This window comes from Dendropsophus ebraccatus, chromosome 2, assembly GCF_027789765.1.
Source record: "Dendropsophus ebraccatus isolate aDenEbr1 chromosome 2, aDenEbr1.pat, whole genome shotgun sequence".
Taxonomy (NCBI): domain Eukaryota; kingdom Metazoa; phylum Chordata; class Amphibia; order Anura; family Hylidae; genus Dendropsophus; species Dendropsophus ebraccatus.
Window position 1 is genome coordinate 133,417,794 of NC_091455.1, and position 13,743 is coordinate 133,431,536.

At 40.6% G+C, this 13,743-nt stretch overlaps 1 protein-coding gene across 7 annotated transcripts in view; it reads right to left on the reverse strand.

The window, feature by feature from the left end:
* The window catches only part of TRAK1 (trafficking kinesin protein 1), a 152,282-nt gene that overhangs the window by 52,454 nt on the left and 86,085 nt on the right, over positions 1–13,743 (reverse strand). The window contains exon 1 of one of the 7 annotated variants that reach the window (XM_069958356.1): positions 6,328–6,616. The exons of the other annotated variants lie outside the window; for them this stretch is intronic. Coding sequence (XP_069814457.1) covers positions 6,328–6,427 — 100 coding nt within the window. The 5' untranslated portion in view covers positions 6,428–6,616. Of the gene's footprint in view, positions 1–6,327; positions 6,617–13,743 lie in introns of those variants that run through there. 7 annotated transcript variants of the gene reach the window in all.

The following is a 13,743-nucleotide window of genomic DNA, read 5'->3' on the forward strand; positions in this document are numbered from 1 at the left end:
ATAGAAAAAAAATTTATATATATATATATATATATATATATATATATATATATATATATATATATATACACACACACACACACACACACACACACATACACACACAGCATGTATATAGTTAACCAGTACTTTCTCAAGAAGCATACTTGTTTCTGTAGAAACAATTTCTTTATAATTACGGCTTTGACAAATGAGTTTCCAAGGAATAATAACCATTGTTCCCATGGAAACAAATCAGTGCTGTAAGAAAGAGCATGTGCTAGGGAAACACACAAGTGAGTAATAAATACCAAGTCACTAAGCCAAACCTCCACTTATTGACGGACTTATCAGCAAGACGTGCAGTGTGTGACCGCTCTCTGGTAATGAGCCAGTCAAAGTATTTACCTGCAATTAGATAATGTAAATTAAATAAATTAAATAAAAAGGTTGTATAGTTATGACCCCAGTCACATATAATAGCACAAACTTAGAGAAGTTTGGTATTTCCACTACATGCTGCTTATCAACACAGTCTGCTGTAGGATATGTTGTTTTCTTGGGGGACATGCCTATTATACTGTACTTTCATATTGCTAGAAGTTATACTTCTGGAAAGCAGATAGATAGCCTGTCAGTACAAGTGATCCATCCAGTGAGCCATGCTGCTGGGGACCCGATCAGTCAGTGACAGGTTTTTATCCTGTCACTGACTTCTTCAAACACTGCGATCGCTATGAATAGCCGCGTTTAAGAGGGGTTTTCTTTTCCAGTCTGAAATAGTGTCCTCTGCTGCCATATCTGTCTATCAAAGAAACAGTCCAAAGCAGCATAGATTTCTATAAGGATTTCCTACTACTCTGGACAGTTTCTGTCATGGACAGAGGTGGAAAAAGAGAGCCCGACATCAGGATGAAAAGAATACACCACTTCCTGTAAGACAACAGCTGATAAGTACTGGAGATTTTTATATATACAGTGGTGACTTGGATTACGAGCATAATTCGTCCCGAGGCCGTGCTTGTAATCCAAATCACTCTTAAACCAAAGCTAATTTTCCTGCTATAATGTGCCTGCTTCACAAAAATAATGATGATTTTTAATTCTGAATAACATGTAAAACATAACAAAAAAAAAACATTTAGAAGCAGCGGAATATGTCATATTATATGTTACTGTACAGTATAGCAGTCAACAGGTGGAATATAATGTATAGTAAGTGCATTAACCTGAAAAAACAGCAGCAGTTTGTAGATACAGGATGGAACTGCAGATCCCCATAATGCAGTAGCGTAGTACAACAGGATAGAATAGAGAAGCAGGGCTGCTGTCAGAGGTCTGTGTGGTCACATGACAGCAATGGGGAAGGGAGGTGTGTTCAGTATGGACCAATCAGGAAGTGAGAATCACAGAGCTGTGCAGGAGGACATTTACAGAAACATTATACACAGCAGTGTGTATAGCTGAGTGTAAGTGCAGGCACATCATAGCAGCAGTGTGAATGGCTGAGTGTGAGTGCAGGCACATTATAGCAGGAATGGAGAGAATGTGAAACACAAGGGCTTATAAAGACTGCAAGGAGCATGAAGGAATGAGTAGGGCATATGTGGGCACATAGAGGGGTTACAGCTATGAAGAGATTACCTTCACAGTCCTGTCCCCTGTTACAAAAGGAATATCCCGGTACTAACCAATATTCTTAGTGTACTTTCATTACAGTGTCACATCATACATATATAAACAAGGACGACACAGCGTTTCGGCCTGTGGCCTTCATCAGCTGATGAAGGCCACAGGCCGAAATGCAGCGTCACCCTTGTTTGTACCTGTATGATGTGACACTGCAATAAAAGTACACTAAGAATATTGGTGAGTGCCGGGATATTCCTTTACTATCTTGCTTGGACTATTGCCTGCCAAGAGCGCCACCACTACCGCAGAGTGCCATCCTATCACTCTACCACTGTCCCCTGATACAAGCCACAGTCTGAAGTGATTTGGAAGGTGAGGGAGGCTTCCTGGGTCAGACTACAGTGCTGTAAAGCTCAAGTAGAGGGAGCTCTTAAACCAAAGCAATGCTCTTAAACCAAGTTATAATTCTGAAAAACTGTGAGCTTTTCTTGCAAAACGCTCTCAATCCAAGTTACTCTTAAACCGAGGTACCACTGTAATTTACAAGTCTGTGTAACATGTTGGTACCAGTTGATTTGTAAAAAAAAAAATAATAATAATAATTCACAAAAGTACCCATTTTAAAAGGGGTTTTCTATTATCTAACTGGTGTGAGGAAATGTTTACTTGTCAGCAGCAATGGCAAGCCATATATCCATGTATCCACTGTAGCCAATCACTGGTCTATGGTGAGGCCAGAAACTGGATGCAGCAGGCTAAGGCTAGCACTGCTTTTTTGCAATCCGTTTTGATCCATTTTTCCATTGACTTCCAAAAAAACCGGATACTTTTTTAACCGACACAAAAATAGTGTCAGCAACGTTTTTGTGTCCGTCAAAAAAAACGGATCCTTTCTTTTTTTATAATGGACGTTAATGGAAAAACTGATCAAAACTAATGCACACAAATGCATCCGTTTTTTTCATTCGTTTTTTTGCAAAAAACGGATGAAAAATATAACGGATTGCAAAAACACAGTGTGAACCTAGCTTTATAGGTATGTCACCAATTCAGCACAGTAAATAAAGAAACAGGTGAAAAGCTCTGAAGTGGCACTGCCGGAGTAGATGGTGTTTATCAGATCTTATCTTATTGTATCTCAGATCTTATCTTATTGTATCTCATTTCTTTAAGGTGGCAGTCTAATTAATAGGAAAGCTCACCTCATAGCTACACACAGATGATTTCCTTCTGGGCACATACACTATAGGAAAACTGTTACCTGAAAGCTGGACCTATTACACTGTATGGAGTCTATTTTAGCATTGTCTCTGAAGAGATTTGTTCTCTTTTAGTCAGAAGCACTCCAGTTCCTGGCATTGGGTCACGAATGATGCTTCATATTTTGTTCAGGTAGTAGTGTCTTTAGGGGGCATGCGTACCGAAGCCCTAGGCTATGTACAGACAACAGTATTTAAAGTGGTTATCCGGGTAACAAAAACAATATTCTAAACCAACTCTCCTTCCTTATACCACTCTATGTCTAATATACATGTATAACCTATCTTGCACCCTTTGGGTGGGTTCATACTGAGGAATTCTCGTGGACAATGTCCGCGGAATTCCGCAGGATGTCCGCGCGCACGGCCACGCGCCTTTCCCCCGGCTCCATAGACACCATTCTATGGGCCGGCGTATTCCGCCGAAATAAGTGACATGTCACTTCTTTCGGCGGATAGCAGAATACGCCGGCCCATAGAATGGTGTCTATGGAGCCGGCGGAAAGGCACGCGGCCAGCCGACGGAATTCCGCGGAGTTTATCCGCGAGAATTCGGTATTATGAACCCACCCTTTGGGTGCATGCACACTATGGAATGAAGCAGATCACGGTTTGCACTTGAGAAATCACATTCAACAGGACAGGTAGAACCTCAAGGGGAACCTGCTGTGCGGACTCCACTTAAAATTTCTCCCTTAATTCCGTAGTGTGCACATAGCTTAAGTCATGAGAAGATCTGCTAGTTCATATACATATAGCAGCCAGTTATGTTATCAGAGTGAGCCTGCCTCTACCAGCACTAGCTTTTTGGGGGGGAACATTTTGATCAGCTTTCTAAGAATCCTGAAACTCCACAATCAAACACAGGGGGAAAAAAACGTAGACATTTATAGATAACTCTTGGATATGTAACTGCAATGCTGCAAGACAAAATATTCTAACTGAAATATAACCATAGCAATTTAATACTTTCGATACTATCCCAGTAAAATTACTGCCACCATATACAGCACACATGACACATACAAATATGGTCAAGGAGGAGATATAATATAAGCATTCTACAAGAACAACAACACATACTGGATGAGAAACCAGTTTCACAGCACAAAAACTCACAGACATGACTAGGACTAAACAAAGCATGTGGGGAGAGCAGAAACTGGAGTGTGATTCTTTACAGAATACAATACAGCTTGTACAATATGTGGGAGAGAGCAGGATAAAAAGCTACATTACACTATGGGAGTCAGCAAGGAGTAAGAGTATGTTCACACTACGCAATATAGTGAGAAATTTCAAGTGGCAGACTCCACTTGAAGTTCTACCTGTCCCATTGACTCAATGCATTTCTCAAACTCAATCAGCTGTCCACCCAAAGAATTGACAGAGTTATGGTCCTTTTACACGGAACGATTGATCGTTCGTTTTTGCACGATAACGGTCTAATTTGAACGATAATCGTACGTGTAAAAGCAGCGAACGATCAAACGAAGAGCAAAAAAATCGTTCATTTTTATCTTACAACATGCTCTCAAATCATCGTTGATCGTTCACAAAAAATTCGCAAATCGTTCAGTGTAAACAGTCTTTCAGCGATTTCACCTATGTGTGAGATAGGCTTAAACGATAGCAAAACGATCGCATATCGAATATTGCGTTTGATGTATCGTTCCGTCTAAACACTGATCGTTATAAAAAAAAAAACATTGTTCATTCAAAATCGTTAATCGTGCGATCGGGCGAATTATTGCTCCGTGTAAAAGTACCATTAGGGGGACGCAACCCTACTCTGTACAGTGCTGTGCGGCAGTGGATGATCACAGCAGAGAATCAGGAACTGCAGGGCAGTCCTTCAGGTCCCGACACAGATATTGGTGGCAACAGAGCGCCCTGAGTACCCATTTAAGTACAGTGGTGCCTTGGATTACGAGCATAATTCGTTCCGGGACTGTGCTTGTAATCCAAATCCACTCTTAAACCAAAGCAAATTTTCCCATAAGAATTCATAGAAATGCAGACAATTGGTTCCACGCCCCAAAAATAATGATTTATTATTCTGAACAACATGTAAAACAAATGAAACAAACATTCAGAAACAGCTGACTATGTCAAATTATAAGTTACTGTACAGTAATGGAGAAGATGGGAAACACCAGGGCTGACAGAGACTGCAGGGAGTATGAAGGAATGAGAAGGGCAGATATGGGCACAGTATAGCAGCGCTCTCTGTCCGGGAAGAGAGGGGTTAAAGCTATGAGGAGATTACCTCCACAGTCCTGTCCCCTGATGCAAGCCCCAGCCTGAAGTGGACCTGCTATGATTTGGAAGGTGAGGGAGACTTCCTGGGTCAGAGTACAGTGGTGTAGACCCCGCTATGCAGGCCATGCCCCTCCTCCACTTGCGCTCCCACCCAGTACAGAGAGCTCTTAAACCAAAGCAATGCTCTTAAACCAAGTCACAATTTTGAAAAACTGTGAGCTCTTAAACCAAAACGCTCTTAAACCAAGTTACTCTTAAACCAAGGTACCACTGTATATGTTTAAAAAGTGCAATGAGAAAGTAGCCTATCAATAAAATACTTCAGATTCTAAGGCATCCTAGGACCATAAGGCTGGAACCAGACTAGATGGTTTAAAATAAAATAATAAAAAAAAAAAAGCCAAAACGCATGGTGTTTATTCGTTCATTTTCTAACCCCAAAAAACCCAATGTGACAGTTGTGTTGTGTCTGAGGGAAGCCTTAGGTATAATCCCTTTTTGTCCTTTTGTAATTTTGTGATCCTAAACACTCCTACTCTTTTTTGTATAACTGTGTTGTTTAACATATTGCATGATTCTGATCATAAAGCATGGTTTGATAAACAGTAAAATGTTGATTAAGAAGAAAGTACGGCAGAAATACTGAAGGAAACTCTGGTCTAATCGTCTGAATGGGGTAGTATCTGCCGCATGTGCATGGCTTTCTGCAAACCCCACTCAGCTGTGTAAGCCAGTTTATGCATGTGAATATACGCTCTGTCTGTAGGATTTTGCTTTAGGACCCATGATGGGTATTGGTAGATTTGCTATGATTACTTACTGGGTACAGTAAAACACAGTATTCCAGCAAGTGTGAACAAAAGCTAAAAAAGTTACAACAGAAACACACACACACACACACACACCTCATTCATATATTTATATATATATATATATATATATATATATATATATATATATATATATATATATATACACACACACACATAAATACACACTATATATATATATATATATATATATATATATATATATATATATATACACATATAACATATAAACAACAAAAAAATAGTGTAAAAAAATAAATTTTATCAATAATAACGTTAATCTACATTATTAGTTACAACAAGTGCTTCATCCTATACTATACATGCCAGGTATCTGCCAATGTAGCAAGCGCACATCCAATTACCTTCCTCCACAAAGTCGAGCTGGTCAGCAGTATCATCATATGGCATCTCCTGGTCATTTTCACAGTCACACTCATAGCTTTCCTCATCAATAAAGGACATTATTAGAGGCAGCAATATCCAAGGCTTGGAGAACAATCAGCTAATAAATGGCTGCAGGGATCCTAATGGTTACATGTAGAGTGGCCCCATAGGGGCCTCATAGGTGGCAGAGCAGGTGCCCCGTTTATGGGGCGGCATCCCTGATCTCTCACATACTTGTAGCAAGTGACTAAACCTAAGCACTCTCACCGCTGACACCTAAGTATAACCAGCAGGGACTGGAGTACGCCCAAGTGAAGCACCTGTAGCACTTACAATACCTGTATGTAGACTACAGACAGATGTATAGATGACAAGCAGCCAGAACAATATTGATATATTTTAAAATCCACATTAATTTTTTTCTAGAGCCTGTTTGTTTTTAACCAGCGTTAATATAATGTTTTTATAATCTTGTCTTCCCCCACTGCATGGGAATGGTATGTTCCCAGTAAGTTTCATAGCAACTGCAGCAAGGAAGTGCCAGCTGATACTACACCTAGCGGAGGGTGGGACTGCAGGTTACCTTGTCAATGATTCATTAACCCTGCGAGTGACGTGAAAACAATTACATTCCACTGCACAGCTATCCAGAGACAGGGAGCTCTAAACTATATATAGCCAAAGGGTTGTGTGTACCTGCGCTGCCCTCCACAGACTGCAGGAAAATGACAATAATACACAGCCTGGAGTGGCTGGGAAATCTATTATCAATTCACGGCTGCGTCATTCTCAAAATGAAGCAACTGAAAAAGTATCTAAAAAGTACTAATAGAAAACACCTCTAAGACAAGGCACATATAAGAGTGCATGTATGGCACTATGCACTATGGCTACCATGTGTCAGTAAGCAAGGTAAGAGCAGTAAACAAGATATATATATATTTTTTTTAACATTTAAAGACAAACCCTCCTTTAACAAGTTACATAATGTGGCCAACTTAAACCAAACAGTGACATGTAATGTTTTAATTTTCAAATATCTGTTGGATTTGTACTAGCTCTGGTGACAGAGGTTACTCTGTCTGTAAGACCCTCATTCACATCAGGGCTACATACTCAGTATACATAAGGATACAAGGATACTAGGGGGGAGGAGTATGCTGATAAATACAGGCCCCACCTTAGCTGCTGACTGGCTAAGCGGGCCTGATATGTCACATCCCAAGTCCCCACTCAGAAGCAATCGGGAGGTTCCAAAGCTGCAGGTTACCGACATCAGTAATTAAGCAGGAAAGGTGAGAGCATGTTACTTCTTTTATCCTTCCCGGCACTCCACCAAAAATCACCTCAGCCAGGAATTCATGTGGTCTGTTAAAGGAAATCTGTCAGCTCCCAGGCCCTACCTAAGGTGCTGACAGTCCCCTAGTGAGCATGGTGCCTTTTGGGAATTTTCTATGCAGTGGATTATGCACAATCTCTTGTCTCCTACTGTAATGAAGTGTCGAAGAAGAGTTGTTTGTTCTACACTCTGGCACACCTCACTCTTCATGAATAATCAATGCTGCCCAGCCTCCTGCTCGCTCAGCTGTCTATCAGTGTCTCTGATTGCAGATCAGTCCTCTGTAATGGTGTGTTTACACAGACAGATTTTGGAAGCCAAAGCCAGGAATGGATTTGAAAAGAGGAAAAATCTCAGTCTTTCCTTTATGACCTGTTCCCTGTTTATAGTCTGTTCCTGGTTTTGGCTTCAAAAATCTGTCAGATAAATCTTTCTGTGTAAACGCACCATAAGGAGTTTATGTCTGAAAGAAACACTAGGGCGGGTTCACACTATAAAATCCATGAAGATAAATTCCATCGGATTCTGTCGCTAGTATACGCTCACATCCACGCGCCTCTCCGCCCATGCCATAGACACCATACTATGCAAAGGCGGATTCCAAATTCCGCCGAAAGAATTGACATGTCAAATCTTTTGCGGGATAGCGGAATCAGCCTGCCCATAGACTGGAATTTATCTGCACGGATTCCGTAGTGTGAACCCACCCATATAATTGAATCTCTGAGCCAAAATCTATTTATAAATAATCCACAAAAATGTTCATAAATAATCCACAAAAAATTCTTTGCAAATTCAAATAAACTTTTATTTAATCACAACAACCCGTAGTCCCATAAAACACAAATAAACAAAGACATATTAACCCCTTAGCAACCCATGACGTACCTGGTACGTCATGGTGCCGCGGGGGGTGTTCAGAGCAGGGTCCCCGCCGGGACCCGCTCTGAACAGCACAGATCCCGGCAATCTGCAGCCGGGCAGTGCCTCTATTAGTCGGCGCAGGTCCCGTTGCCGCGCCGGCTAATTAAGCACTTCAATGCAGCTGTCAAACGGGGACATCCGTTCTTCTGGCCGGGCCGGCACTCAGCGTCGCACTAACGCTGATCCCGGCTCGGCAATAGATTGCTATGGCCTGCAGGCCATAGCAATCTATCACCGATTACAATGATCTTTGCTGTGTATATACATAGCATTGATCTCTATGAGAGATCAGTGCTTTGTATATACACAAGTCCCCCAGGGGGACTTCTAGTTTATGTAAAAAAAAAAAAAGTAAAAAAGTGTTTTTATTAATAAAAAATCCCCTCCCCTAATAAAAGTCCAAATCACCCCCCTTTTCCCATTTTATAAATATAAATTATTAAATAAACAAATAAATCAACATATTTTGTATCGCCGCGCACGTAATCGCCCGAACTATTAATCACATTCCTGGTCTCGCACGGTAAACGGCGTCAGCGCAAAAAAATTCCAAAGTGCAAAATTGCGCATTTTTGGTCGCATCAAATCCAGAAAAAATGTAATAAAAAGTGATCAAAAAGTCTTATATGCGCCCCATAGACCAAAGGATAAAAGCGCTATAAGCCTGGGAATGGAGCGATTTTAAGGAATATATATTTGTTAACAATGGTTTGAATTTTTTAAAAGCCATCAAATAATATAAAAGTTATACATGTTATATATCATTGTAATCGTAACAACTTGAGGAACATGCATAACCAGTCAGTTTTACCATAGGGCGAACGGCGTAAATGCAAAACTCCCCGAAATCAAAACAAATTCTTTTTTTTTTTTCAATTTGACAGCGCAAATGATTTTTTTCCGGTTTCGCAGCATATGTTATGGAAAAATAATGCCTGTCATTGCAAACTACAATTGGTTTCGCAAAAAATAAGCGCTCAAATACATCTCTAGGTGAAAAAATGCAAACGCTATGGACTTTTAAACATAAAATGGAAAAAGCAAAAGCGCAAAAACGAAAATTGGCTTTGACCTTAAAGGACAACTCCCACAAAAAAATTTTTTTTGCTCATTTAACACACATTACAAAGTTATATAACTTTGTAATGTGGTTAAATACCCGGTCTGGCCCCCTTCCCCCACTTTCGGACCCCCGACCCCCCACCCCGGAAGTTAAGGAATGTATACATTACCTATTACGATCGTCACGGTCCTCTTCTCCGGGGCGGCATCTGGTGACGACGACGTCAGAGCCGAGGGGCGGTCCGGGTCTTCTTCCTCCTCGGCGTCTTCATGCAAAGTGAATGGGGATGAAAAGGCTGCTGGTGCACATGCGCACCAGCAGCCTTTTCATTGGCTGGAGCGCATCACATGGCTTCCAGCTTGCTCAGCCCTGATTGGCTGAGCTTGCTGGAAGCCATGTGATGCGCTCCAGCCAATGAAAAGGCTGCCGGTGCGCAAGCGCACTGGCAGCCTTTTCCATCCCCTGGACCCGGAAGTTGGAGACATCGCTGGATGGCGGACGGCGGCGACGGAGAGGCGGACGGCGGGCGAATCGAGTGGCGATCGTCACTGGAGAGATGGTGAGTATGGTGTCTGTGTGTGTTTTTTTTTTGGGGGGGTCCCGCGGGAGTTGTCCTTTAAGGGGTTAAAGGAAAACTCTGGCAAAATTTTTTATTAAAGTATTGTATTGCCCCCCAAAAGTTATACAAATCACCATTACAGGAAATGCTTATAAAGTGCTTTTTTCCCTGCACTTACTTCTGCATCAAGGCTTCACTTCCTGGATAAAATGGTGATGTCACGACCCGACTCCCAGAGCTGTGCAGGCTGTGGCTGCTGGAGAGGATGATGGCAGGGGGACACTGAGGGACACTAAGCATCCCTCTGCCATCATCCTCTCCAGCAGCCACAGCCCGCACAGCTCTGGGAGTCGGGTGATGACATCATGTTATCCAGGAAGTGAAGCCTTGATGCAGTAGTAAGTGCAGGGAAAAAAGCATTTTATAAGCATTTCCCGTAATAAGTGTATATTGGTAATTTGTATAACTTTTGGGGGGCAATACAATACTTTAATGAAAATTTTCGCCAGACTTCTTTAAAAACAGGAGGAGTCGGGACAATAATTACACAAATGCATGATTAGTTCTATTCACTTAGTATGGCATATATATCCCCAATGTATATAACAGTATCCCCAATATATAAAGCAGTATCTATGTCTTGCACTTGCTAAAGTGTAATCACAATTGTATATTAACTCAACTGAAAATAGCAGCAAATATGTATTGTACCAAAGAAAACTTATCTGTAGAGACGATATTGCTCCTGGTAAAAGCAGTGGCGAAATGCATTGGGGTGTGAAGTGGAGGAGTCAGGACATCCAGGCAGGGTGAGTGCAATAGCCCCTGTATACTATCTGATGGTTATCAGAGGGGAACACTGATCCTGGCATTTGGTATTAACAAATGCATAGGATTATGTGCAATATATAGCTGTTTACATCTCCATTTGGATGCAATACATATACTTGTTGTGACTATATTCTTGGTGCAATAAATGGATGCTGCTATTCTTTGAAATTTTGGTGCAATACACAGTGGTTGTGTTATATAATCTGTAGAGACTATATAACACAACCACTGTGTATTGCACCAAAATTTCAAAGAATAGCAGCATCCATTTATTGCACCAAGAATATAGTCACAACAAGTATATGTATTGCATCCAAATGGAGATGTAAACAGCTATATATTGCACATAATCCTATGCATTTGTTAATACCAAATGCCAGGATCAGTGTTCCCCTCTGATAACCATCAGATAGTATACAGGGGCTATTGCACTCACCCTGCCTGGATGTCCTGACTCCTCCACTTCACACCCCAATGCATTTCGCCACTGCTTTTACCAGGAGCAATATCGTCTCTACAGATACAGATATTCTTTGGTACAATACATATTTGCTGCTATTTTCAGTTAAGTTAATATACAATTGTGATTACACTTTAGCAAGTGCAAAACGTAGATACCACGTAGATATATTTTGGGGATACTGTTATATACATTGGGGATATTTATGCCATACTAAGTGAATAGACACAAAACAAGAAAGAGAATCTGAGGATAATGAAGTACTGCACATCCAAAAATATATATAAACATGATTTTATTGTACAACAGATAAGAGAAAACACACAGAAAAAAACAAGAAAGGCTGTATACAGCAATAAAAACCCAACTCTAAGGGGGGAGAATACAATCAATCACCCCACCAACCGGGATCCCCCACATGAAAGAATATCACATGCCTAAATAGCAGGCATCCCTCCCATAAATCCCTACGGTAAACGGTACAACATGCACAAAAAAGAACATCAATACAATATATCAAAATATATATATACATGTATGGTATATGTGCAAAAAATGTACAAACCGAATAAAAGACAGGAGGAGATGAGAGTGACCCCGGTACTAACCCTACCCCACCGGGGTCACTCTCATCTCCTCCTGTCTTTTATTCGGTTTGTACATTTTTTGCACATATACCATACATGTATATATATATATTTTGATATATTGTATTGATGTTCTTTTTTGTGCATGTTGTACCGTTTACCGTAGGGATTTATGGGAGGGATGCCTGCTATTTAGGCATGTGATATTCTTTCATGTGGGGGATCCCGGTTGGTGGGGTGATTGATTGTATTCTCCCCCCTTAGAGTTGGGTTTTTATTGCTGTATACAGCCTTTCTTGTTTTTTTCTGTGTGTTTTCTCTTATCTGTTGTACAATAAAATCATGTTTATATATATTTTTGGATGTGCAGTACTTCATTATCCTCAGATTCTCTTTCTTGTTTTGTGTCTTTAACTTTTTTGCTGAGGTTGTCTGCACTCCATAGAATAGTTTATTATTTAGTGTGCGCTCACACCCCAATTTTTTTTTGAGATACTAAGTGAATAGAACTAATCATGCATTTGTGTAATTATTGTCCTGACTCCTCCTGTTTTTAATATGTCTTTGTGTATGTGTGTTTTATGAGACCACGGGTTGTTGTGATTAAATAAAAATGTATTTGGATTTACAAATAATTTTTTGTGGATTTATGGGTTTATTATAGGAAAATAAGGTGTTAAGGACCCTATATAATTTCTTTGATCTAAACCAAGTTTTGATGTTCTAATGTATGTTATATATATTTATATGTGTTGGGGCTGTGGTCTAGGGGGTAACTCACCTGTCAGGAGACCTGACAGCAGTTCATCACTTGGTTCAAATCCCCTGATGGTAATATTGGTCTTTATTTATTTATTTTTTTCTCATAATTGTATAATTTTTAAGGCTATGTTCACACACAGTATTTTTGCTCAGAATTTTGGTCAGTGTTTGCAACCAAAACCAGGAGTGGATTGGAAATGTAGAAAGGCTATGTTCACACAATGTTTAAATTAAGTGGATGGCTGCCATTTAATTGCAAATAATGGGCATTATTTCAAAACAACGGCCGTTGTTTTAAAATAACAGCAATTATTTGCCATTAAATGGCAGCCATCCACTCTATTTCAACAGGGATTTGAACCAAAGAATTAACTGCTGGCAGGTCTCTAGACAGGTGACTTACCCCTAGACCACATCTCCATCACATTTGGGCTCAGAGATTCCACTATATTGGAGAGTCTCATTCAGACATAACCTGTCTACAGAGGACTGATTTGCAATCAGAGACACTGACTGACAGCTTAGCGAGCAGGAGGCCGGGCAGCATTGATAATTCATGAAGAGGACGGAGGAAGCAGGAGAGGTGAGGTGTGGCACAAACAACTATTTGACACTTTAGTACCGTAGGATTGTGCATAATCTGCTGCAAGGGCAAATTACCAAATGGTACCACGCTCACTAGGGGACTGCCAGCTACAGCACACTGTCACCACATCAGGTAGGGCCCGGTTGCTGACATACCTTTTAAACTCAATGGGTAACCCATTGGTCTGCCAAGCTTTATGATGACACTAGCTTTGTGGTGTATGGCTAGTATTTCCGTCAGTCTTTTTTTTTTTTTTTTTTTATAACCAAAACCAAAACCATGA